Raw genomic sequence first — 27,964 nt, forward strand, 5'->3', positions numbered from 1 at the left:
GAGGGGAGGGGGTACGGGGAGAGGGGAGGGAAGGGGGGTACGGGGAGAGGGGAGGGGGTATGGGGAGAGGGGAGGGGGGGTACGGGGAGAGGGGAGGGGTACGGGGGGAGGGGAGGGGGGTACGGAGGGAGGGGGGTACGGAGGGAGGGGAGGGGGTTACGGGGGGAGGGGTAAGGGGGGGAGGGGGGTACGGGGGGAGGGGAGGGGTAAGGGGGGAGGGGGTTACGGGGGGAGGGGAGGGGGGTACGGGGGGAGGGGAGGGGGTTACGGGGGGAGGGGAGGAGGAGTACGGAGAGAGGGGAGGGGGGTACGGGGGGAGGGGAGGGGGGGTACGGGGGGAGGGGAGGGGAGGGGTAAGGGGGGAGGGGGTTACGGGGGGAGGGGAGGGGGTTACGGGGGGAGGGGAGGAGGAGTACGGAGAGAGGAGAGGGGGGTACGGGGGGAGGGGAGGGGAGGCTACGGGGGGAGGGGAGGGGGGTGCTGGGGGCGTGTCTCGGAGTCGCGGATGTGACGAGCGCCGCGTCTCTTCCGCGGACTCCTCACTCCAAGCCGGGCCCTGCCGGGTGAGTCGGGTGAGGAGTGGGGCGAGGTGAGAGTGGGAGTGTAGTGGTGAGTTGGGGCTGTGGGTGGGTGGGAGATGATTGTGAGGTAAGATGAGGTGAGTGTAGGGTGATGAGGTGAGTGTGAGTCGAGGTGAATGTGGTTTGTGAGGCTAGTGAGTGTGAGTAGAGTGGGAGTGTGGAAGCTCGGATTTGAGAGGAGGTGAGTTGAGTGGCGAGTTGAGGAGTGAGGTGAGTGGTAATTGTTGGCGAATTGCGTCGTGGGGTGATTAGGTGAGTGAGTTGAGTCGTGTGAGTGTCGGTGCGTGGAGAGGTGAGGCTGAGGTGAGTCGTGAGGTTGAGGTGAGTGGTGAGGTTGAGGTGAGTGGTGAGGTGAGTGAGTGGTGAGGTTGAGGTGAGTGGTGAGGTTGAGGTGAGTGGTGAGGTGAGTGAGTGGTGAGGTTGAGCTGAGTGGTGAGGTTGAGGTGAGTGGTGAGGTGAGTGAGTGGTGAGGTTGAGGTGAGTGGTGAGGTTGAGGTGAGTGGTGAGGTTGAGGTGGGTGGTGAGGTTGAGGTGAGTGGTGAGGCTGAGGTGAGTGGTGAGGCTGAGGTGAGTGAGTGGTGAGGCTGAGGTGAGTGGTGAGGCTGAGGTGAGTGGTGAGGTGAGTGAGTGGTGAGGTTGAGCTGAGTGGTGAGGTTGAGCTGAGTGGTGAGGTTGAGGTGAGTGGTGAGGTTGAGGTGAGTGGTGAGGTTGAGCTGAGTGGTGAGGTTGAGCTGAGTGGTGAGGTTGAGCTGAGTGGTGAGGTTGAGCTGAGTGGTGAGGTTGAGGTGAGTGGTGAGGTTGAGGTGAGTGGTGAGGTTGAGGTGAGTGGTGAGGTTGAGGTGAGTGGTGAGGTTGAGGTGAGTGGTGAGGCTGAGGTGAGTGGAGGTGAGGGGAGTGGTGAGGTTGAGGTGGGTGGTGAGGTTGAGGTGAGTGGAGGTGAGGGGAGTGGTGAGGTTGAGGTGGGTGGTGAGGTTGAGGGGAGTGGTGAGGTTGAGGTGGGTGGTGAGGTTGAGGTGAGTGGAGGTGAGGGGAGTGGTGAGGTTGAGGTGGGTGGTGAGGTTGAGGGGAGTGGTGAGGTTGAGGTGAGTGGTGAGGCTGAGGTGAGTGGAGGGGAGTGGTGAGGTTGAGGTGGGTGGTGAGGTTGAGGTGAGTGGAGGTGAGGGGAGTGGTGAGGTTGAGGTGGGTGGTGAGGTTGAGGTGGGTGGTGAGGTTGAGGGGAGTGGTGAGGTTGAGGTGGGTGGTGAGGTTGAGGTGAGTGGAGGTGAGGGGAGTGGTGAGGTTGAGGTGGGTGGTGAGGTTGAGGGGAGTGGTAAGGTTGAGGTGGGTGGTGAGGTTGAGGTGAGTGGAGGTGAGGGGAGTGGTGAGGCTGAGGTGAGTGGTGAGGTTGAGGTGAGTGGAGGTGAGGCTGAGGTGAGTGGTGAGGTTGAGGTGAGTGGAGGTGAGGGGAGTGGTGAGGCTGAGGTGAGTGGTGAGGTTGAGGTGAGTGGAGTTGAGGCTGAGGTGAGTGGTGGGGTTGAGGTGAGTGGAGGTGAGGGGAGTGGTGAGGTTGAGGTGAGTGGTGGGGTTGAGGTGAGTGGAGGTGAGGCTGAGGTGAGTGGTGAGGTTGAGGTGAGTGGTGGGGTTGAGGTGAGTAGTGAGTGGTGAGGTTGAGGTGAGTGGAGGTGAGGCTGAGGTGAGTGGTGAGGCTGAGGTGAGTGGTGAGGTTGAGGTGAGTAGTGAGTGGTGAGGTTGAGGTGAGTGGAGGTGAGGCTGAGGTGAGTGGTGAGGTGAGTAGTGAGTGGTGAGGTTGAGGTGAGTGGAGGTGAGGCTGAGGTGAGTGGTGAGGTTGAGGTGAGTGGTGGGGTTGAGGTGAGTGGTGAGGCTGAGGTTGAGGTGAGTGGTGAGGTTGAGGTGAGTGGAGGTGAGGGGAGTGGTGCGGTAGTGAGGTGTTACAAGCATTGGTGATTTCAGGCGTTCCCGGTCTTTGCTTGCTGAGCTGTTTATTCAGCAGCATCGCAGCCATCGTGGAAGCTGTGAGAGCGAATGTGGTTGCACGTTCACGACACACACCGTGGTCTCTGTCTCTCCAAGAGTGCGGCAGGAGTGGACCCATATCGATCAGCGTGCCCTGATGTCCATAGGGCGAGTCATGAATAGCAACATAACTCTGTACTAAACTAAAGTTTGGTTCAAAGTCAATCATCTTTAAGTGGATCAGCTCCGACTGGCAAACGCTCGTGCATAATTGCATTTTAACCCAGTTGGAAGGCGTTAATAACTCAACAACCGATAGACATGTGGGCAATTTAAGGCTGATTGTCTCCTGTGTGCACGCAGGTATATTTTTTGTAACTCTGACCCGCACCTTACTGGACATCTGTAAAAAAATAGCTTTATAGCTCATCGCATTCCTCCAGTATAAACAAAGATTTTGATTCTGAGTTATGGAAAGAGGCGGGTTGGTGATCCAGCACTCACTGGATTCACTCCGTTCACTCGCTCACGGGCAGTCAGTCGTCTCCTTACCTTTCGTCTCCTTATCAGTCGTCTCCTTACCTCTCGTCTATCACGACTACGATGGTTCCTGTGAACTTCACTCCTTGGCTCCTCCACCCATGTTGAGGACTTGGTCTTCCAGACTGATTCACCTCAACCACAGCGGGTTCAACCACCACACCGCAGGTCACCAGACTTCTCTTCCTGCTCATTCCCTCGAGCTGTGTCACTTTTGAAATTCCCTGCCATAGTTAACATTTTTTTCAAGGTTTCTTATGACCTTGCTCAAACGTGAAATTTCTTATCCATTACAACTTTGATAGTGGTGCTGCTTGTTGCTGGCCTCTAAACATATTGGGCATTTGGGCGCGTGCTCAGAAACTTTGTTTAACAAAAACAAAGTTGCCTGAATCGACCTCGTATGCAGGACACGCATTCCACACTTGGGAAATGTGTGCAGGTGGAGGCCACACATCCACTCTGTGCCGTGCTTACGAAGGCCAACACTGTGCGTTGAAAACTGGGCCACAAGTTGACACGCATCGCGGGCCACTGGTTCGGTGCATATCGTCACCTTCGGATCGTGGCAGTAAAAGATGATGCTTTGTCTTCATTAATTGGAAGCCACATTGGTGAGATGTTAACTACCTCGACTGGTATACTGGAGGTTATGAGTTCGATCCCAACCCTATGGAGTTTGCACGTCTCTCTGCCCGTGGTCGTGTAGATTTTTCTCCAGGCCCTCCGGTTTTCCCCTCCACATTTAAAAACATGCGTTTAGAGTATTTGGTTACGATAAATTTCCACATGATAAGCCACTTTGAGCTATCATTTGTGACCAGGTCACTTCTGAAATAGTGCAATATATAGCTCAGTTGGCTTTACCTGGTAAAATACAAAGTTCAGTTTAGTAGTTCAGTGCAGGTGGACTTGTTTAATATCCAAGTCGTTCCAGGTCGTGCTTTTAGAGAGGACTGTCGTACCCCTGTTCCATCGGCGAATCTGAGCTGCGCCAGCGCAGGGCCCTCTCTTGTCGTATGGGTCGTTTTATTTGCGAAGCTGAACCGGAACTAAACAGTGAAACGCTCGCCTCATGACACATGTCTGAATCTGTGCTCGGGGGTCAAACAGGGCCAGGGGCGGCGTGGATAATACTCCCGTGTGTCGCACGTGACATAAGTCAAATCCACTGTGAGGACGCGGCGTCAAGCTCCATGGCATCTCAACTCGTACGTTGCGTGTGACGTGAGCGGCACGGCTCGGCTTCTGCAGTGGATAAACAACAACCAGGCGTCTCCAGGTTGTGCAGTAGAAAAGAGTCGACAGTGCGTGATCATATTTATTATCTCGAGGAGCCCAGGCACAACTTAGGGCAATACAGTAGAAGGGGTTATGCTGTCCTGATGGTATCTGTTTTTTTACATTAAACTGGCACATAGTGATGTAGGTTCCTATGACTGTACTTTGCTGATGAACTCTAATCAGGATGAATGTGTACATCGTTCCCATGTAGGGTACAATGCCTATTCTCTACAGGTGCTGCTGAGGGAGATGTAAACTAAAACCGTGCATAGTGTGGTGTTGTTTTATACATGCGTGCTCCCCTCTCACGCCTGTGTTTTCTCCGAGTGCTCCGGCTTCCTTCGACATGTATGAACATTCATTGATTGGCTGAAAACATCTCAATATACAGAGGACGGCAGAGCATTCACAATTGTTGGCGCCAGCTCTACACTGCCTGGCTGCCTTATAAATTGTCTGTGGCTTCTGAACGTATTGTGAGATGCAATTTGCAGTCATGACTCTGTTATTATAAAACGAAACATCGTTCAGCGTTATACACAAGGAATTACTTCACTTCTCAGCCTTCAAGATTGGTGGTGAGAAGTGTGGGAGCTGTGTGCATATTTTAGCCCTCGAAGACGTGGCCCTCTGTGCTGCCTGGCCTCTTCGCTCGAGGTTGATGCCTGGCATCTCTCGTCGCACAGCAGCAGTGGATCGAGCTCGTCCCACGCCGTTTTAGCCTGTGACGGTTCCTATTTATTGGAGCCTCACAGTGGGGTAAAGTGTGAGTATTCCCAATCTATTTCAAGACAACTAGCCAGCGTGGAAGAGTAGGCCAAATAGTGGAGGCTCTTCTGCCGGCAGTAGTGTGCGTAAGCAATTGCATGGCTGCACCTTTGCTTTTCACAACCTGAACAAGTGTAAAAGTTTTTACACTTTCATCTGTGCTTTAAGGTAGAGAGAGCTAGGCATGCATGCCCCCAGATAACTTGTGCGGTATAGTTTTATTTCATGTATAAGGGTATTATTTGTACATTGCTTAACCTAGCTTACAAAAACCTTTATAAAGCCCGCTGTACTGCTATTTGCTTTGTGTCTGGATCACTGTGTGGAGGCTGTCCATGGGCATTTTACTGATATGTATTGTTTGAACAGTGGTAAAAAAAACTATTTAAACAAGTGTTTACATAGATAGGCAGTTCTCAGTTGCCCACTCGTTATAATTTTAGTCCTTTTCAGGATGTCCCGAGCACCTTAGCCAATTGGCACGATGTTCATATAACCTGCTCTCACATCTTTTTTGTTTTTGCACGTTCACCAACTTGTTTTACTTTACATACGTTCAGTACAGTATGCAGGGACGCCACCGTCGTGTGACGGCCATCACAATGGGCCTGCAACAAAGATGTCCCAGGTTCCATTCCATCTTCCGGCGAGGCAGTTGAAACTTTAAAAAAATGGGGAACGTTTAGATAATTCCCCCCGCCTCTGTCCACCCAGCAGTACGGTGCGAAAGAGTTGACTATACGTACATAAACTAAACTATAAACTATTTTAATTTTACCAGGTAAGGCCCACTGAGCTGTGTCCCTCTTTTTCAGAAGCAACTTGGCCACAAATAGTAGCTTAATGAAGTAGCTTCTGTGGAAATGTATTGCAGCCAAATACTCTAAATGCATGTTGATTCTAAATGTGGAGGGAAAAACCTGAGGACCCGGAGAAAAATCCATGTGACCACAGGGAGAGACACGCAACATCCAAATATACAGGCGTCAGGATCGGGACCAAACTCACGACTTGCTGTATACCACCGTGGCACTCCGTATCAATGGGCACACGAGTCAGTTGATCGGCAGGCTAGTCATATCTGATAGGATACAGTTTGGGTACTCTCACCTCTTGCAGTAGGCCAAGTACTGTTCTCTCAAGAGTGGCTCTCTTGAGTTCTCTCTATTGGAGGTCCTTCCGCCAGCAGTGGCTCCAGCAAGAAATTGCAGGGTTGTCCCTGAAGTCTGACGGCTGAATGCGTTATTCATCACAGGGCAGCACAAAGATCTCACTGAGCATCTTCCCATGTAAACAAAAACGAGTGGCAGTCTATTGGCTTGCCGCTCCCAAAGTTTTGGTGTAAAGCTGCCAGTGACGCTTGCCCCCCCCTTCCCCGTTTCAAAGCCAAGCTTATTGCCGTCAGTGGCGCTAAGCCAAAAACAGCTTAAGCATGTTAAGCTAATTTGTACACATTTTAACGTGCTTACACAATGACTAGAACGTGTTCTTGTTGTTGGCCTATATTTGCCTGTACTTTATGAAAGATGGAAACTCGGTGATGACCCAAAAAAAAACTTGCCCCATGGTTTCAACTGCCCGCCCGGGAAGGTTGAATTGAACCGGCGATCTCCGAACTACATCTTAGCTGAAAACTGTTAAATCCTTATTGATTCCTATATCTTTTCTCAAATTTACATTTAATTGTTGTGTTAAAAAACATGTACACGATTAAAATCAACCGTGGTCAAGCCACTGGCTGGACGGAGTCCTCCCGAAGCCACTGCCATATCCCAAACACATCATACTGTACGATATTTTCATTTACCCCGAGGCACTGTTATTGAAACGAGCATTTTCACGATCGGAGGTGTGGAACATACATTGCACTTCAAAAGTTTCCTTGTGGACTGCGCAATATTTTTCGCTGTAATGTACTCTAGAGTATACAGGAAGAATAGGCCCGCAGATGCGGGGAGTTTTTGCGGACCAGACCGTGCCTGCGGATAATATAAGTGGCAGATAAGGGGGCTGTTTATGGCACGGCACCAATGCCGCTCGGGTACATTTCTGTACCGAGCTTTCACATTCTCTCCCTGTTTTGCTTGAGTTTCCTTGGGGTTCTCCAGTTTTCTCCCATAGCCAGACATGTATAATGTCACTTGCCGTGGCCCAAACATTCCAATGTAGCATGACCCTCGTTATTATATAAGTAACCATTATTACATACACACAAAAAAACTACGCCAGCCAACACAAGCAAAGCTTTCTGCAGAGGTTGCTGTTTGCCGTTGCTCATTTGTGTCGAGTTCACTGTGGGGGGAGTGCTGCGTCTTGTGCGTAGGGCACGCATGGGGAGTGGTGTCCAGCACTCGCCACGTGAGTGCCCTTCCAAGCCATGTATGCCTCCTATACCAGCAGGATGAGTCACTGCTGGTAGTAGTTGCTGGTGCAGTGCGTGTGAACATTTGTGAACTAAAGTGGTTGGGGGCGTGTGGCTCTGCACATTACTGCTACGCCAGCCGTAATATCGGCCACTTATGGTAAGTGCCTGCAAAATTGGGGATAAATTATGGACGCTTGTGTTAATCTCTGGCTTAAGCGAGATGCAGAAACCACCATAACCTTGTAATATGTATTGAATATACAGTGATCCCTCGTTTATCGCGGTTAATGGGGACCGGAACCCCTCGCGATAGGTGAAAATCCGCGAAGTAGGATTGGCCCCCTAGGAATTTCCCTATATGTGTGTGTGGGTACCAGAATGTTTAAAATATGTATATTTATACTTTATATATATATTTTACTTAAATCTATTTAATTATAAAACCTTAATATTATACATTCACTCTCTCATACGATACGTATTATGGTGTTCTAAACTCACCAATGACAGTAGTATCTTGAGACTTGACTCCAGTAATGACGACGACGACAATGACGATGACAATGACGACGATGACAGACCTGTGCAGTTCGATGAATGTGATGATGAATGATGATGATGATGGTATTACTGCACAGGTATAATGAGGCCTTTAAATCAGTTCGAAAAATCCGAGATGCACTGAGGCCGCGAAACTTGAACCGCGAAATGGCGAGGGATTACTGTATATGTATGTATGTTGAACTTCTTTTGCATCGTACGGGGGAAGGACAACAAACTAAGCAGTTTTAAAGAAATTCGTTTTCAATGCTTCTCAACAACATGCTACATTTTCAAGAAAATAATCAACCACACGTACAAATAACTTTATAGAAACTCTGCATTTGTCTTTCTCTTCGACAGTGCGGTGATGGTTTTATGACGCTGAAAGAAGAGGCAAAATGGCCGATGTAAGATGGCAGCCAAGGCCCGCCCCTCTCCGCCGCCGAGCCACCGGCCACGCTGGAGGCTGGCGTCGCTGTGCCTCCCCCTCTCGCTTTTGTGCTTCGGCTGCGCGCTGCTCGTCGGCATCGCTTCCCTGCGGGGACAGGGACCGCAACACGCCGCTAGCCTGCCGGCGGGTGGGCGGCTCCTCCTAGCCGCCCGATTGCGCCTTCCGTCGGCGGACGACGAGCGGGACGTGGCGCCCGAACCGAGCGGCCCGGAGGTCGAGGGTCGGCGTTCGGGTCTGCCGTCTCACGGGGAGTTTGGATCGGACTCGCGGTCTTCCGCCGGACGCCACGAGGTGCAGTGGCACGTTCGCGAGAAGGAGACACGTGCCCGCTTCGACCGCCTCGCCCGAGACGTGGCCGCGTCACTTGGGTTGGAGAACCACGGGCAGATCGGAGAGTTGACGGGCACTTACCTCTACTCACACCCGCACACAGGTGTGCCCCTGTCACGAACCAGCTATAGGTGTTCCAAACTGCTAGCGTTGATGTGAATGTCAGTGTTGCACATGGTACGCAATTTCACCATGACAATCATGTATGACCCACATAGTTTGACTCGGCTCATCATCCTGCGGGGTCGATAAAATACATATCACTGTGAGAAGGTCAAAAGTGATCCTATGGAAATATTTACCCACACCTTCCGATTAGCACGGTTGGCTACATACGAAAGACGTTCAACATACATACACACCCCTGCCATAGCAATGTGGCATTTCCACTATTAACTTTGGGCTGAAAACAGGAGCTGAGCATCGCCTCAATGCTCATTTGAGCAGGAAATCAAATTTATACTTTTTTTACATAGTTTAGGTTTAATGTGTACATTCTTGTCTTCCATCATCAAACCGATCTTGTCTTCCATAGCCATGCACAATATTATTCGTCATTTTGTTTATCCTTGGAATGTATTTGACCTAAAACTCAATTTTAAAATAAACGTATAATCTGGAAAAAGTTGTAAGAGACTGAGCCAAATTCGAACTTCAGCAAAACAGCCCCAGCACAGGGAGGAGGTGTTAGCATGTGCTTTCCAAAATCTCTCCAGTAGGAAATGTTTTAAAATGTCACAAATATCTGAAAATGCACAAATGCAACAACCCCCACCAAAACAAATGATGAATCGTAAACATTGGCTGCGAAAACGCAAATTAACATGCCAATTATATTTTTATTATGAAACAAAAACTAATTTCGAATGAGATTACCCTAGTATGGCGGGTTGGCCATTTTACATTTACTTTGGTGCAACAACGCACGCAGTGCGGTTCCCCACCAGGGGACATTGGCGTGACTTGCTAATGAGTCTCTCATCGTCTCCTGAGTTCTCGCCCAGTTAAACAAAATAAACTTGACACACCTCTGAAACTTGAAAAATATTTACAAACTTGCCGTCCGTAACGCAGCTGCACTCCGCGGCCACTCTGTGCACCCCTCGCAGGCTTAAGCGGAAATGCGCGGAAGACGACCCACGATGCCTTGCGACAGCACCGAGCTGTGTTGTGGTCTGTGGAGCAAAAAGGATTACGTCGAGTGAAACGCAGCCTCCCGTTTAACGACCCAAAATTCCCCAAACAGTGGCACTTGGTACGTGAAATAGAGTGTGTGGGTGTGTGTATGTCTATCATTGGGGTGAGCGGTAGTGTGTTGCGGTTCGCGCGCTGCCCTATGAACCCGGCGACCCGAGTTGAATTCCCGCTCAGGGCCAACACTATTGACGGCTATCTGAACCGGACCTGGGCCGACCCCAAGGTCGACTCGGCCTCAAAAAACGAGTACCTGGTGCGGTGTGTAAACATCGCTACTTGATAGACAATGGCGGCCTGGCGTGGTACTGGCCATCCACCACCCTCGTGTGCTGTGCTGGCCTTCATAGGTGCTTGCTCGTATCACTTGCTCCTGCAGCCTGTTAAGGCTATACGGGGTTCTTTATCTTATTGTGTAATAGTGATAATAATTTTTCTATTTATATGGTTCAGAAACTCAAGCGCCTTAAATCTCATCTCAAATAATTGAAGGGCAACCCCAGTGGCTTTAATTCCTGTGCGGCACAAGGTGACTCATCGCCAACCAGCCTGCAAGTGGAGCATTAATCTGGCAGAGAGGGGTGAGGATAGCTATGCATCATGCCAATTGAGTAATTTGTAGGTAATTTGTCTAATTTGGCAAGTTTGGAACACGACGCCGGCACGCAATGGCCTACTTGTTTTGAGTAACACATGGTATCTGTAATGCCCACTGTGAAGCAGGTGGCATGTATTTATGATGAGTGCACCCGCGGTAATAGCCAGGGCAGCCTGCCGAGTTCGAACTGTGAACCACTGCAACAAGCAGCGAACTTGTTGGCGTGTCGATGCTCTCAACTGCAACCAGTGGCTCGTTGGGCAGGGCATTGGGGTCGTGTTTAACAATGCAGCCTTGGTTCGTGTCCCTAACAGTGTATTTTACGTTTGTTTTTTCGCGCAGAGAAACACGCACACCCCCGGAATGGATTTGAACGTGACAGGGGTGTGGGAGAGAGGGGTGACGGGGAAGGGGGTGGTGGTGGCGGTGGTGGACGATGGAGTGGAGCACACCCTTCCGGACCTTCAGAGCAACTATGTACGTGTTTGCGTGCGCACACACCACGCCAGCACACAAAGATAAATACGAATATCCCCTGTATAGCCTACATAGATTGATGGGGCAAGTGCGGTTAGTGAGCTCGTGTTAAGGACGGCACAGTGCGTAAGGGGGTGGTGCAACGAACGCCGCTCCTGGCCAACTTTGTCTCCTCTGCACTAATGTTTACACACCGCATCAGATACTCATTCAAGGCTGGGACGACATAGTGGAGGCTCAGCACCAGCGGAGATATCACTCGCCGCTGACGTAGTTGGCTTGCGGCTGGGAATTGAGCCCAGGTCACTAAACACTGCACGCAAGTGGCATCTCGATACTTCACGTTCGCGCGCACGTAACGTGTGCACATGTCACGTGTGTGTCCCAGTGTGCTGAGGGCAGCTACGACCTCACCGACGGAGACCAGGACCCACGGCCGGGCACCGGCGACCAAGAGAGCCGGCATGGCACGCGCTGTGCCGGGGAGATCGCCGCTGTCGCCAACAACTCGCTGTGCGGCGTCGGCGCGGCCTACGGCTCCCGGGTGGCCGGTGCGTTCCCCGCGTTGCGCTCGTTCAACCGGTTGTTCGGTGGTCCAGCGAAATGTCACGGTACTCGAATTGTTAATGTTGTGGGTTTAATCTCCAACACACCGATTTACTTAACTGGTAACTAATTGGCACGTTTTGTTTACGTGACAAACCTTACTAATTGGCTGTCTCGGGTGGTGGTGGGTTAAATGACACATTTACATTTATGTGATCTAACCCAAAAAAAAACCTCTTATGGTCTGAGCCGGTGGTTATTTCCACATTACCGTGGCGGGGGTCCAGACAAACCATTTGGCAGCTGAAGTCAGAGGGATTCCTAGTTTTTTTTTGCAAATGGTGGTGCCCAGGACCGGTTCAGATATCAATCCCAAAACCGCACCAGGAATTTTAATTTGAGCTAATTACAAACGTTAAAGTGAGTTCCTGTTGAAATGAGCATTGAGGAGGTGATCATCTCCTCTTCACAGCCCTGAACCGGTGGTGGAATTTCCACATTCCGATGGTGGGGGTGAGTCTATACATGGGCAACCATAGATGACTTACCTACAAAGTGGTACTTATTTATTTTATCGACCTCCATAAAGATTATTGGCTGATCCCCAGTTGGAATTTGAATTGTATTTATAAAGCAATGCATGCATTATTATTGTTGTACGGGAAAGCCTCACGGATTTTCAGGACTTTTTTCAGGAGGGTCCTGCCGGGTTTTCACAGAAGGGGGGCGACACTTGCCATGAGTTTTCAAATTAAGTAAATAGCAGTGTAAATGTTCCCAAACTTTTATGACCTTGCTCAATTCAAGAAACGTGTCAACCCTTATCCATTACAACGTTAACAGTGGTTCACAATCGATTATAATAATCGATTGTGAACCACTTGATGCTCATCTTGATAAATTCAAGGAGAACATGGGAGCGTATTCGGATGAGCAATGCGAGCGCTTCCACCAGGATATACTGGACTTTGAACGCCACTACCAAGGACAGTATAACGAGAACATGATGGGAGACTACATTTGGGGGCTGATTCGTGAAAGTGATTTACAGTATAATCGTAAATCTCGAAAAATTACTCATTTTGAACTCTTTTGTTGTCATTTTTGTATTACTTTAGTATAAATACATGTTAATTTTGATTCATGTTGTTTTTTTCTGACTTTATGTGAAGGAAAAGACACAAATTTGCCTGTTTTTCTCATTGAAAATAGTAAAATTTCAAAATATCACTGTCCTGGTCACAAAAGCTAAGTTTGTGGGGAATAATAGCCATTTTCTATACTTTTTAGGCATAAGCAATTACGAAATAACACTTACTACCCAGGAACAAAAATTGTGTTACATAGTGTTATTTGATCTCGACCAAATCTGTCATCAGGACCCTCCACTACCCGACACAGCCAAACCAATTCAATTTCCACACGGTGTACAAGCGTCTTAACCACGCGCTGATTCGTATTATTTTAGTTCACGGCGGTGAGTTTGAACAATTCCCACAAATGAGTTCAGCAATCGGGATAGAGTGCCGTGTTTGTTGTTGGCCACATGACATTTCGGGCCTGTGCTCAGCAACTCCGTTTGAACAACAAAACATGCCGCAAGCGCCGCACACCTCGTACGACGCCCTCCACGAGTCAAACCTGGCCACCCACTAGCAGCGCTTTAAAAAATGTTGTTGTCCTTCCCCCGCACCTCCCGATTAGCACGGTTGGCTATGTACGGTGTGAAAGAAGTTATACATACGTGCGTACTTCACGTTCCTTCAGTTGGGGGCTACCAAACTCAAATGGTGAACCTCCGTAACAAGCGGCGAACGCGCTACCGCTCGACCGCGTCACCACCCCCCTTTTAATGACTGCATAACAACTGTCGTGTGTGTGCGTGCGTACGTGTGATTGCAGGGATCAGATTGTTGGATGGGCCCCTGACTGATCACATGGAGGCCACTGCATTCAACACACACTACCAGCTCAACCACATCTACAGCTGCAGGTAGGCACAGCAACGTTACCGCAACTGGGCAATTTGTATTTCAAGCCACATCTCATAATGCCCACTTGCCCGCGCGTTATAACCAGGCGGCAGGGTGGCACAGCAGTGACGCTCGCGCCTCGCAGCAAGAAGGGCCTGGGTTTGGTTCACGACTCGGGTGCCTTTCTGTGTGGAGTTTTTTTGTGTTCTTACTCTGTTCTTTTGTTGATTTTGACTGGGTTATCTGATTTGCTCCAGTAGCTAAAGAAAACGTAAAATACTCTTTGGTTATTTCGGTAAATCCACGTAGGTATAAAATAATAGTGATTTATTTTATTTTATACCTACGTGACTTTACCGAAAGAAACAAAGAGTGGATTCCTGCAGTCATGAAAGCTTCAAATCAGAACATAAAATGTAACTGGTATTGGCCAAACATTGCAATGCTGGAAAATTACCTGCATATTTCTGAATTGGGATCAAAGATAAAGATCGCCTGTATCGCCTTAACAGATTGTCGGGGCAAGTGCTTTTGGTGAGTAGCATCTATGAAGGCCAGATTTGGGATTACACACAGCAGCAGCATCATCGCCCCCTTCTGTGTAAACTTAGCAGGACCCTCCTGGACGAGAGCCTTGAGACTCCATGACGCCTTGCTGGGCAAACAAGAGTATGAATGATAAATAATAAATAACCCCACACGTACCACGTCTCGCACTGCTTCCTGAACACTACAATACCAAGTACAATACACTACCTGCTGGATGCACGACTCTAAATAAAGATTTTGACGATTCTGTTATTTTAGACTGGAAGAATCCGATGAGCTATGAAGCTTTTTTTCGCAGATATCCGGTAGGGGCACTGGGTCAGAAAGTTACAGCAGCAAACAACACAAAAACACGATGGGAGTGCAAAGTATAGGAAGGGTAAGCAAGTCACTAAATATAAATAAATCAAATATATAAGTACAAATTGCAAATGTACATCAACCCCAAATGCAATCTTGGGCAAGGCAGAAATACAAAAACAGTCCCAGACTACACCAAGATAACACACAGTCCCTTAATAAAATTTCACATTAAAATGGATGTATGCATAGCCCTGTATTAATCCGCTGCTGGATGAAGGACTCCAATGCCTTTCTGTTTTTGACCAGACTTCACCACGCTGGTCTTTGCGGGTTGTTATCCATGAGGGTAAACCGGTCAAGCTTCATGTGCCTTTCAGTTGGGGTCCCGATGATGACGGAAAGACGGTGGATGGACCTCACGTGCTCGGCCAGGTAACGTGTCTCACGCACAGTCACAACGCCGAGGACGGGCGCTGTGGTGGTGAGATGTTAACTACCTCGCCTGGTATTCAGGAGGTTATGGGTTTGATGCTAACCCCTATGCCTCTGTATATTTGGAGTTGGCGTGTTCTCCCCGTGGTCGCATGGATTTTTTTCTTTGTCCCCCAGTTTTTCCCTCCACATTTAGAATCGACGTGCCTTCAGAGTATTTGGCTGCTATCAATTTCCACGTGATATATGACTTCGTTGAGCTATCATTTGTGGCCAGGTCACTTCTGAAAAAGAGCATTACATAGCTCAGTGGGCCTTACCTGTGCAAGTGGAGTCTGTAAGCAACAGGTTGTGCAACTAATAATTATAATGATTAATTACGTACAATAACTTATAATAAACTGCTGACAACCGGTTGCACGAACGTCTAGGGAAAACGATTCAGATACACGCGCTCAAGTTGCACAGCGCTTGTGGCTATGCTGCACTTTGGAAACGAGGGTGGGTGGATTACACACACAGTTGAGAAACTCCCTTCTTACACGTGGGCGTTGGTCATAATTTTCCGGCTAGCCAGGGTACGATGGCAGTACAGCAAGTGAATTAATTTCCATCTGTATTCCATCTGTACAAGGAGTATTACCGCCCCTCCCCTCGCACGTGTGTGGTACTCCAGCTTTCCTTCCACATCTATAATCACGAATGAATGGAGTTGGCCAGATGTTCCAGTATAGGACCACAGAGATTGGGCAATTTTCTGGTGCAGGTTCTGGCTGCCTTGTCGCTTGTCTGTGCTTTCTTGTGCATCCGAATCATTTTCGCTCTCTGAGAGGCAACACAGATTATGTGCGGTACAAATGATACATTATTATTACAAACTGCTCACTGAGGAGTGGACTGTGAGTGTCGTGTGGTTCCTGCTGGAATGATGTCCACTGTGTGTGTTGTGCACCTGGCTTCCCAGAGCGCCTTGCAGCGGGGAGTCGTGGGCGGCCGCCGTGGGTTTGGGACCATATTTGTGGTCGCCAGTGGCAACGGAGGTCGATACCAGGACAACTGTAACTACGACGGCTACGCCAACTCCATATACACAATCACTATCGGTGAGCGGTCAACTTGTTCAGCTTTTAAATTTACCAAATAAAATCTATTGTTAGGTTCACACACGCATCGAAGTTGGCTCGGTACTGAGTCAGTGGCCTGCAGCGACGTAGTGCAGTATCTTCTTAGGTTTTTTCGGTAAAGTCACGTAGAAAGTAAAATAAAATAAAAACAAAATCACGACGTTTCGGAGGCAACACAAGTCTCCGTCATCAGGTGGGACCGTCACAGCCAGATTAGCTGTATCAAGTGTATCAAGTGATACAGCTAATCTGGTTGTGACGGTCCCACCTGATGACGGAGACTTGTGTTGCCTCCGAAACGTCGTGATTTTTGTTTTTATTTTATTTTACTTTCTACGTGACTTTACCGAAAAAACCTAAGAAGATGATTCCTTGCAGTCACGAAAGCTTCAAATCTAGAAGTAGTGCAGTATATTTCCACTTATCCGTGACGAGTGGGGGGGGGGGGATGAACTGCGTGGATCCTGCCTTTAATATCCCCATTAACCTCCGGGAACTGTTCACAAGTCGGACACCGCTGACTTCCACAGCATGGCTGTGACTGTTTATCAAATCAAATAATTTGTGCCATCCTTATAGCACCAGGCTATCACGAAGGCGCTAAGTTTCCTGAGCAATTACAGTCTGCATTGGTTTGCAACAGGAGATGATAATTGCTGTATATTCTCCCGACTAAGTAATGTTTGGGTAATTTTCCGAAATTGCTAATTTACACCACGACGTCACGGAATGATTCGCATCCACTGTGAAGCTGACAACACGTACTTATAGTTAATACTCACCCCGTGGTGTCCACCAGGGCGGCCATGTGGCTTAAAGCGAGTGTATTGTGATACACTGGGACCATGTGCACTAGCACTGAACAACAACAACCTATCTTGAGAGGTGCAGCTCATGAACCACAGCTGGTGATGAGACTGCTGGTTATAAAGGATAATTCAGAGCTGACCAAGTGTGGCACTAGGATTTCAGCTTTCTCCAGAGCCCTAGGCTGGTAAGCTACCTGCTTGAGATGAATCGGTGCCTAATCAGTACAACAAATTTCGCATCGGTAATATGATGATAGACCGTTTACCAAGGTTTGCATAAGACCACTTTTCAGCAAGAGCAATTGTAAAATTGTGAACAGTGTGGGAACTAGTCCGAGGCACCGCCTTTACCGATCCATATTGTCCAGCGTGGTACAATATGGTCAAACAACTCCTATAACCAACACGGCGTGGGGAGACCTTTATCCACAGTGGACTGACAGTGGCTGATGATGCTGATAACTGGCAAGTAACAAATATGTATCTCTTGGGTATCTGCACATCACAGCCAATCATGTGATGAGACTCCCATGTTTGAAAACAGAAGCAGAACCCCATTCCGTCTCTCTACATTTATATAATAATAATATTATTATCTATGAGGTTAGCAGTTTTCCAGACAAATGTTATCAAGCAGCATTGCTAATGCAAGCAAGGACTTGGTCTCATCAGCAGAGTGAGGCCTGTTGAACAGATTCCGCTCTATTACTGGATGGTATCGAGTAGAAGCATTGATGTCGATTTGTAAAGAGGGGTAGACCGCACGCGTTGACTCTGGGGTTAAATCCTGCGGTGGTGACAATGGTGTGTGATTGTCGTTGTCGGTGTCCTGCTGTGTGGTGCTCAGGGGCGGTGGACGAGAATGGAGGGATGCCTTTCTATGCCGAGGAGTGCGCTGCCATGATGGGTGTGACTTTCAGCAGCGGCGATGTCAGGCAGCGCAGCATCGTACGTATTGCCCTGCGCAGTGTTTACACAGCAGCGTATTTGCCTCTTTTTGGCAGATGTTCGTGGTTTGAATCTGGCAGGCCACCATGGTTATTACTGCGGATGTATTAACCGTGAATAGGATCCGTCTGCTCAGTGGACGTTAAAGATCCCTGCCCCCCCTCCCCCCGATATTCGATACGAGTAGGCCATTGTGTGCCGGTGGCATGGTCCAAATATTGAAAATGACACTCCAGTTGACTCAGTTGCAATGACACATAGCAAAACACCACCTTCTACTGGCAGACTAATGCCATACCAGTTGCCTGTCCAGGTACTGGGTCCCCTTGTGCCATACAGGGACAGCTGCCGCTGGAGCTGTGACGTAAGGGCACTTTGAGTTGCTGAGCCATTAAAGCAAATACATATGAATGCAAATATGACAGTGATGTTGATTGTTATGGACGCACCAGTGAGGACAGCATTGTACATATAACCCTGCACCACACTGGGTGACACTTCTTTCTGCTATGGTCCAGCATTTGATAATAATGGAAAGTTCAGCTTTCAGTTAGCCAGAAAAGCCTGACCAGTTATGAATTATTTGGGAAGGGTGCTGCTATGGGCTGTTTTGCCAACTCTTTCATTACCAACATCATCAGCCATGGTCAGTCCAGTGAAGGGCTCTCTCCCCAAACTGCCACCATCTCTCATGGTCCTGCTTTGTAATAATCCACCCAGCACCTACACAATAGCTTATGTAATTGCTCCATTTCCTCTGTGAACCAGTGTGGATGTACTCCGTTCCAAAACTATAAAGTCCGATAACGATGTCTTGTACCTCCTTCATCTTGTCAGGTCACTTGCGACATCACTGGAGGCCAGGGGTCGGGGTGCACTGAGGGTCACACAGGCACGTCTGCAGCCGCCCCCCTGGCGGCCGCCATCTTAGCACTTGCACTACAGGCCAGGCCGTGCCTCACGTGGAGAGACGCCCAGCACCTGATCGTTTACACCTCCGTCATGGTACCGTCGCTCTGTTATTGTACACTTCCATCATGGTACCTTAAATGCTGCGTTATTGTGGAACATGTGCCTTCTGAGGGGCGGGCGGTGATGTGTTCCGGCAGTCGCACATCTGGCATTTGCTGCAGAGGTTCGGTGCCGACGGCCTCCCTGTTTAATACCGCAGTGTGTATTAACCATGAACTGTATGCACCTTCCACTTCACAGCTACGGGAGTTATGGATCCTGTGTTCTTAAAAGAGTAGGCCATGTTTTGCCGACAACATGGTCCGAATTTGATACGTTACTCACAAATTACTTAATTGGGAAAAGTAACATAGCATCATTGTCCCCCCCCCCTCCCTCGGTGCTGTGTGCACTTTCTGCTGCACTGGGACAGCTACCCCCGCAGTTTGCTCCCTCCCCCTTGTAAACACTCATGCGTGGAGTTGGCCCAACATGCCCGTCCTGGCTGCCTTCGTGTCTGGTTTATCCCTTCTCCTTGCCAAAACTCAGCATGTGCTGCAAATTCTGCAGCGTTTCGGTCTGCAATTTGGGCGACTGATACCTATGTATACAAATACGATATTATTATTGTTCCTAGGTTGATGAATATTTATCGGAGTGGGATGAAAATCTAGCTGGGTTTCACCACAGTCACAAGTACGGCTTTGGAGTTCTAAATGCGTGGCGTCTCGTCAACGCCGCCAAGGTAACGCCGCATCCCCACATCCTCCTTTGCGTTTTTTTCGTGAAAATATATTTGTATTCATCTACATTTACAACCCTTTGTCAAAGCCACCGTTGGATGAGGGCCCCTCACGTTGTGCGGGGGTCACAGGGATATTTGTCCATACTTCACTGCGCCGTTCAATGCGGGTTGGTGAAAGTGGGGAGCATAACATTAGAGCATAGTATAGTACAACAATGAATTTTTCTGCACTGCCCTTATCAGAGCAGCAGCCCGTAACACTTGTTATGCATAGTGGTCGCCCCTTTTACGTATACGGGTGTTTAGTAACTGTTCAGTTTTTCATTGCTAATGCGAGCCTTCATCCTGCAGAGTGAACTGGCCCTAGGTACACTACTTGTTCCGGCGTAAATCCCAATGCGGTATTTACGTTGTTGTTACTGCTGGGTAGAGCCCCACCTCCCGCCCCCCACCCCCCCGTTCTCTTTTATTTCCTACATTATGGCCTCCGAATGCTGTGACATCGTCTCGCTGCTGCTGCCGTCCCTTCAGCTCTAACCCCTCCCGCTCCACTCCTTGTGCCCGTCTCTTGGTCCCTGCTCCTTCGTTAATTGTGTCTCTCTTCTCTCAGGCTTTTACACTCGTATCGCTCACTTGAGTCGATAACGTACGCATGTTCATGATGTTATCCAAGCTGTCGACACAGGCGAGTGTGCTTGGGTAGGACATGTCACGGCTAGAAGGGACGATCGACAGTGGTCAAGAATAATAACGGGAGTGGCAGCCAAGGAATGGAGTGCGTCCAAGAGGATGGATTATTGTATTGCAGGACCGTAAGAGGTGGCAGCTTGGGGTGAAGCCTTCATCCAGCGGTGGATTGGCCCTGGTTGATGATGATGGTGATTTCGGCCGTTGGCCTAAACGCACCCTCTGTGTGTGTGTGTCAGGTGTGGGAGACGGTGCCATACCTGCGCTCATTCACTTCCGAGCTGCAGACGGAGAACAAGGCCATCCCTCCCTTCCCTGCCATGCTCTCATCTAGTCTGCATGGTAACGCCCCACTGCACCTGCGCAGCATGGCCCGGTTCAATTGGTTTCAACCGCATGTGCCGTCCCAGAAGAAGGGCACGTGCATTTGCGTATACACTTGAAACGGCAAGAATGATGTGCCGCTGGCATTTCAAATGTCTTTACACCTTCGGAGCAATATCATTTGTCGTTTTATTTTGTACTCGAAAGAAGTGTCAGTGACATTATTTGTGAGTGCGCAGTGCTGTTGCAGTTTTCCTCCATGCAATCTACCCTCACTTTGCTTCTATTTATACAATCCCGGTTACCCTTAAATGAGTACCTGGTGTGGTGGCCATCCACTGCGCTGGCCACACCACCCCCTTGTGCGCCGTACCGGCCTTCATTGGGGGATTGCTCGTTCACAGCACTCGCCCCAACGGCCTGTCGAGGCTATACGGGAGACCTTTGTTTTTGTCTGTGATCCCCCCCTTCTCACAGTGAGCAATCTGTCGGTGGGGGACCTGGTGACGCTGGAGCATGTGGCCCTGCACGTGGTCATTAGCCACGAGTTCCGCGGAAACCTCCTCATCGAGCTCACGTGTCCCAGCGGCACCACGTCCACTATGGCCACGCGCCGGACCCTCGACCGGTCTGTAGCAACGCAACAAAAGACAAAGGTTCCGCGTATAGCTGAGCAGACCCGTTGCGGCACGTGATGTGAGGGGGTGGATAGCTAGCGCCACGCCTGTTTTTCCTTTGTCTCCCCCAATGCCTGAGTCAATCTCGGGAAGGCCCAGGACCATTTCAGATATTTGTCACTGACGTTGGCTGTGAGCAGAAATTGTACTTGGGTCGTTAGGTTCGAAGCGCGGTGCGCTAACCACTGCGCCACCACTTTTTACGTTTAATGAGCGTGGCCGTCACCACTCAACTGTGGTATTGTATTTGCAAGGTTGCAGTTTGGCTAGATTAACACAGACTTACATAGCTAAAATGTGCAGACTGCATCTTCAAATGGCTGGCCCTGCCTCTCCAAGGTTCATGTGGCGAGAGGACCCTCAATCTGGACAGCGATTCCAAACCTGTTTATCTGTGTTAGGTATTGTAAATGCTCAAAGGTCACGTGACCAGGTCTCCTAAGTAGGCTATCTAAACTAAACAATAACAACTAAGCTATTTTAATTTAACCAGTTAAGGCCCACTGAGCTCAGAAGCAACCTGGCCACAAATGAAAGCCCAATAAAGTAGCTTATTATGTGGACATTTATATTAGCCAAATACTCTAAACGCACTTTGATTTTTAATATGGAGGGAAAAACCGGAGGACCCAGAGAAAAACCCATGCAACCACGGCGAGAACATGCAAACTCCAAATATACAGGTGTCAGGGTTGGGATTAAACCCATGACCTCCTGCATACCAGGTGAGGTAGTTAACATCTCGGCACTGCAGCGCCCCTATTGTAAATGCTATTGTAAAGCCATCGATCTGCATGAAATATTGTAAATGCTCAAGGGTCATGTGACCGGGTCCCCTAACCAAGCTAATCAATTCCACCTTTGCGCTTGCTGTCATTTAGCGGTGAATAGGCGCACGTATCAAAAAGGAGCAGAACATGAATGTGGAGTGAAAACTGGTTGGCCTCAGCACAAAATAATTTGAGTTAATAGTGACACTGGTTATTTGTTAAAGTACTGCAATGAAAGTGAGATTTACCAACTGTCTGTGTGGGTTGTGTGCTTTCATCTCGCGGTTAGCTCGTTGCGCTACGAACCTGGCGACCCAGGTTCGATTCCCGCTCACGTCCAACACCAGTGATGATTATCTGAACCGGTTCTGGGCTTCCCGTAGGTCGACTCAGCCTTAAATGAGTACCTGGTGCGGTGTGTAAACTGCCACTAGGGAGACAAAGGCGGCGCGAGCATGGTGCTGGCCATCCACCCCCTTGTGTGCCGTATCGGCCTTACTTGGTGCTCGCTAACAGCACTTGCTTCTACTGTCTGTCAAGCTTATATGGGGGATCTTTGTCTTTTTTTTTATAGAAACAAGGATTATGACTGGACATTTTCTACTCTGCGCTGTTGGGGAGAGGAAGCTAGCGGAACGTACACACTTAAAATACAGGATGTTGGTAATAATGCGCACAGCCACAGACATACATGTGCTTTTATGTACCACCTCATGTATTTGCTTGGCACATGTAGCCACACCTTTCAACACCCTCGTGTATGTACGTTCTCCCCCTGTTCTGCATGGGTTTCCTCTGGGATCTCCAGTTTCCTCCTCTAGCAAAACATTTTACACGTAGAAATATAACTGGTTTTGGCCAAAACATTCCAATGCTGAAAAAATACTTGCATATTACTTAGTTGGGTTATACCAGTGTTCTTCACTAATTTTCAGAGTGGGGGCCCACTTTCGCTGACAAGACATCAGTGGGAGGGCCGCCACACATTTGAAACCATAGGGGTTTGACAGCGCATTTGTGTCGGGGGCCGCACTAAAGGGCCACTAGGGGCCGCCAGTGGCCCTGCGAGCCATGCAATGAAGACCACTCAGTTAGACTCCATAATAGAGTTTTTTTTGGGTTAGATCACGTAAATATAAATGTGTTGTTAAACCCGCCACCACCCGACACAGCCAATTAGGAAGGTTTGTCACGTAAACAGAACATGCCAATTCATTACTGGTACAGCCCACTGGTGTGTTGGAGAGTAAACCCACATTTACAATTCGAGTACGATGTTTCACCAGTAATTACAACCAGCCTCCTCATGGGACAGCCAGAGTTGTGGATAAATGCTGTTTTGGTCTTCAATAGAGGGATAAATGGGATGTCATCACTTGTGAGCCACTCAGGTATGAGGACCAGGCATGGGGGGGGGGGGGGTTAATGTATTCATATAAATTACAATGGATATTATTGGCTGGGTTAGTCACAGTTAATCAACGTAATAATGTGCATGCATAATGTGCATGTGTGATGTATGTATGTACATCACGCATGCACATTATGTATGTACATCCTGCTGTTTTTGGGTGCAAGGTGCAAAAAAGGCCAAAACACCACTTATGGATAATATTGGTCGCAAAAGCCCACGTGTTAAACTGGGTTATGCTGTACATAGCAACATTGTGCCCCCTTCTGCGAAAACTTGGCAGAGTCTTCCTGAAAAAGAGTCTTGAGACTCAGTGAAGCTTTGCTGGCTAAATAAGCGTCATAATTTAATGGTTGTACCACCTGTGTTGCAGGAGTTGTGTGGAAAGTAGCCCCATCTTGTGCTTTCCATGTATGACGTTGCGATTTGTAATTCAGGCTAAGAAATGGAAATCGATTCTCGGATATGTATGTATCATGCACATCATCTCATCCATACTGTATTCAAACACCACACCACAGGTCACAACAAAACACTCACCCACTCATTCACCCAGTAACTCACCAACGCACCACACCGCAGGTCACAACAACAACACTCACCCACTCATTCATCCAGTAACTCACCCACTTGCCACACTGCAGGTCACAACACATTCACCCAGTAACTCACCCCCCACTCACCACACCGCAGGTCACAACACCCTCACCTACTCATTCATCCAGTAATGCCACCCAATCACCACACTGCAGGTCACAACACTTCTCTTTTTTAATTCTCTCACACTGCTGCACTTTGGAATTCTCTCCCATCATTCCTTTCCATATGTTCTTATAACCTTACTCAATTCACGAAATGTATGAACTCTCCATATCTATTAATACCTTCAATTGTGCTGTTTGTTACTGGCAACTTAGCATTTGGGCCTTTGGGCCTCTTGTTTAGCAAACAGTATTTAAAAAAAACACACATAGGCAAATGCAACCCCTGCATGCTTTTCTGCTTATTCCCCTGGGCAGATGGGCTGGTGGTGCATGGAATGCTGAATTCATGGCAGCTCACTCTGTATGGGAACTCCTGGACTCCACAACACATAGAGCAGCGGAAGAGGTATACATATAAATTGTTACATTACTTGTTACTTATACGATTGTGTGTGTGGGTAATTGTGCATTATTGCTGAACTCTCTTTATTAGAAGTGTGACAATACTGATGGCAAAGATTCTGTCCTCGACAGCCAGAGAAGCTCTGGCAAGACTTATAATATTGTGTGTGTCTGACTGGTGGTGCTACGTGGTGTAATGGGAAGTGCACTGGACTTGCAATGCATGGAGGTCACCAGTTCGATCTCCTGGTGTGGCAGTCGGAATAATAGTGTGAGTTTCTTAAATCCCCCTCACCTATGTTTATTTTACCAGGTAAGTTCCACTGAGATGTGTAGCTATTTTTAAGTAGCGACTTGGCCACAAATGACTGCCCAGTGAAGTGGCTTATCATGTGGACATTTACAGGAGCCAAATATTCTAAACCTCACAACCACAGGGAGAACATGCAAACTCCAAATATACAGCAAGCGTCAGGGTCGGGATCGAACCCACGACCTCCTGTACACCAGACGAGGGAGGTAACACCTCGCCACCGTGGCCCCTCTGTCCACCCAGCAGAATAAATTGGTGTTGCCACAGTCGATTGGCAGGTTGCGTGTGGTGGGGTAAAGTTTGGGTACTCTCACCTCTTCCAAGAAGTCTGACCAATATGGAGCAGTAGTAAACACGATACGCTCTAGGTCTCTCTGGAAACTCTTTCTAGAAGTGGCCACCCTTCCACCAGCAGTGGTGGAAGCGAGCATTTGCAGGGCTGCTACTTTACCCATTGACTGCAGTGTGTTTGTCTGTGGCCGTATCCGCTGTGCTTGTGCTGCAGGGTGGTGGCGCGAGCTATGAGCGGCGAGTTTCTCAACGACTCTTTCTCGCTGCCCTGTGACCCGGGTATTGAGCAGCCAGACAGTGCGCCTCAATTTCTGGACCCCAACACTCTGAAGGTACAACAGCATTCCGTTGTCTAGCTAAAAGGGTGTCTCCTCTAGACCTAGATGTGGTATGTTGTGTACACGTACAATCCTTTTGTCAATCCACTGCTGGATGGGAAAGTTTCTTAAGACCGCAATTCCCCCGGCCCTCTGTCTGCCCAGCAGTATAAATGGGTACATGACTGTCGCTTGGCAGGCCGTGTGTGGCGGGGTGAAGATGTGGTTATGCCCCCGCCATTTATAAAACAGCCAGTGTGGAATCGTAGGCCAAATATCCTCTCGTAGATGTCCTTCCACCAAGTGGCATGAACAAGCAATTGCAGGGCTGAAACTTGTATCTCTGCTGGTATTGGCCAAACATCCAAATTCTGAAAAATTACCTGCAAATAACTCAATTTGGATTACTCCAGAAAACGAGTCTTGACATACAGTGAGGTTTTTTTCTTGGTAAACAAGAATAATAATACTTTTATACGTAACGCACACGTTGAAGTATGTACGCAATTGTCTCCCGACCCGTCGCTGCTGCCACAGATCCTCGCACTGCTCGGCTGCTCGGCCTCATTCTGGGCCATGTACTACCTCCTGGAAGTGGTCGTCTGCTACGACCCGCAAGGGGACGCCCGCTCGGACGCCGAGTCTGGCTCGTCGACACGCTGCACCTTCGCCGCCGTCCGCCAGTTCCTCCTCCTCCGGTGTTCTCGCGCTCGCAGCGAAAACCACCGAGACCGCCATGACCAATCGGAAGAGCTCATCCCGTTGCAGCTGTCCCCGCAGAGCAATGGCGACCGTAGCCTTGATGCCGCTGCAGACGACGGTGACGTTAATAGCAGCGGCCGGCGTGATGGGGGAGAGCCGGATTATTCCCATTTCCTGGATCAGGTTCCGTCGGATGAGCGCGGGGAACAAATGCCATCCGACGGGACCTCCGACGCGTCGCCGGCGCCCGCGGTTCTGAACCTGCTGGGCTTGGAGGTCGAGCCGTCGGAGAGTTGCGCGCAGCTTGTGGCCAGTCCCCGGAGTAGCAGACACAACTCGCAGGGCTACACCTCAGTGGCTCTGGAGCCACCGAATCCCTGATGCTGTGCACCAGATGTTTCGAGTGGGCATCATAAAATCCAGCTAGGTGGCTCGGAAGCGGAGCGAGTGGCTCGCAATTGGAAGGTTGCAGGTTAAATTCCTGGTTGGAAGTTGACTCAGCCCATCCCTTGGGGGGGGGGGGGGGGGTGGTCAATGAAATGGGTACCGCTTTGTATAAAAGTCAACAGTGGTTATCCTATGGATAGTCTCACCCTTATAGGAATGAGGAAGTTTCTCCACTGACTCAGGTTTATAAACAGGAGATAAACACCACCTCAGTGCTCATTTGAGCAGGAAATCACTTTTGACTTCATAAAATTGCAGAGCTTTATTGGGATATATTATGGATATTTGTAGATAACCTAATGGCCTTAGGGTTTGTAGATGGAGGGATCTGATCGGGGTACCTTTAAACGGGAGAGCTGGAGCTCGCCCTGGATTATATTTTTATTCGCGGTGTGATGATGATTATTATTACATACGTCTTGTTGCACGGCACTTTGTGCGGGCGGCGGTTGGAATGTGTCCCAGAGTTTTGCATTCCAATGACTTAAGTCGGCTCCTCACCTGAGCGATCTATCTCAGAAGTCTGTTGAATGTGACTGAATTATTTATGTTGCCAGTTCCACAGCCGGTTGCTTACATTTAAGAGACAAACTCTGCGTGCAAACGTTGTTCTGGGCGGTGATTTGTAGTGACCCATTTCGTCACATGACACATTCACTAGCTACGATTGGTCGTTAGGACCCCGGTGCAGGTGGAGGTCACCAGGTAAGGGGGCAGGACTATGCTGTAAGGGGCGTGGCCAAACCACATCCTTGGTGGGCAACTTCTTGCTCAGATGTGGACAAAGCCTGTTGCGGGTGTATTTTGTTGCGTGATTTCAAGAGTAATTCTGTGCGCAGCTGAGGAGATGGCTTGGGCGTGGACGCGCGCCGCTTCAGGACGCTGCTCTGGGCCAGGAAGCCGCCCGCAGTCTGCTGCTCTGCACTGCTTGCTTGTTGACACTTCCAGAAAAGGGTCTGCACACCGATTATACAACTTCTCTTCGTTTTAACGGTGTAATAATTTGTACTTTGAAATCTTTTATCTGTAAAGCACAATGCACCCAAATATATTGATAATTATTTTTCAATTAAAAGAGAAATCTACTTGAACTTTGCGTATTTTTTAAACAGTTGATTTTTAAGTGATATATTTGCGTCTTGAAACTAAGGCTTCCACATGTCCTGGATATCTCAGGATCACTCTCTTTTTTTCTGTGGCAGCTGTCCTGAGAAATCTGTACGTTTTGGGAAATCCAAGACCAGTTCAGATATTTGTCACCGATGTTGGCTGTGAGTGGAAATCAAACCCCGGTCGCTGGGTTTGTAGCACCGTGCGCTAACACCATGATCAATAATTCACTGCTGGATAAAGGCCTCCCCACTACGCAGCTACTTGTCAAGATCCTAATGATGCAACAAAAACCTGCACATGAGCTGATTTAATCGCTCCATCTCATCAGTTGATGTATTCTTG

General features: G+C 48.9%; 1 protein-coding gene across 1 annotated transcript; it reads left to right on the forward strand.

Moving 5' to 3' along the window:
• Window positions 1–479: 479 nt before the first annotated feature.
• PCSK7 (proprotein convertase subtilisin/kexin type 7) lies at window positions 480–27,600 on the forward strand. Its single transcript, XM_078608277.1, has 17 exons — window positions 480–563; window positions 8,395–8,918; window positions 9,925–10,070; window positions 10,950–11,084; window positions 11,473–11,635; window positions 13,533–13,623; window positions 14,833–14,887; window positions 15,852–15,990; window positions 17,668–17,768; window positions 18,606–18,773; window positions 19,357–19,464; window positions 20,391–20,493; window positions 20,953–21,103; window positions 22,497–22,585; window positions 24,353–24,443; window positions 25,258–25,375; window positions 25,898–27,600. The coding sequence occupies exons 2-17, from the start codon at window positions 8,447–8,449 to the stop codon at window positions 26,441–26,443; spliced, it is 2,676 nt and encodes an 891-aa protein (XP_078464403.1). The 5' UTR covers window positions 480–563; window positions 8,395–8,446; the 3' UTR covers window positions 26,444–27,600.
• The last annotated feature ends 364 nt before the right edge of the window (window positions 27,601–27,964 follow it).

This window comes from Lampetra planeri, chromosome 29 (genome assembly GCF_965212315.1).
Source record: "Lampetra planeri chromosome 29, kcLamPlan1.2.h2, whole genome shotgun sequence".
NCBI lineage: Eukaryota > Metazoa > Chordata > Hyperoartia > Petromyzontiformes > Petromyzontidae > Lampetra > Lampetra planeri.

What these genes read in the sequence shown, in the direction of transcription:
- PCSK7 (XM_078608277.1), top strand. Translation starts at nt 8,447, where the DNA reads ATGGCAGCCAAGGCCCGCCCCTCTCCGCCGCCGAGCCACCGGCCACGC. An exon ending in ATGTCAGGCAGCGCAGCATC is followed by an intron (nt 17,769 to 18,605) that starts GTACGTATTGCC and finishes TCATCTTGTCAG; the next exon opens with GTCACTTGCGACATCACTGG. An exon ending in TGGACCCCAACACTCTGAAG is followed by an intron (nt 25,376 to 25,897) that starts GTACAACAGCAT and finishes CTGCTGCCACAG; the next exon opens with ATCCTCGCACTGCTCGGCTG.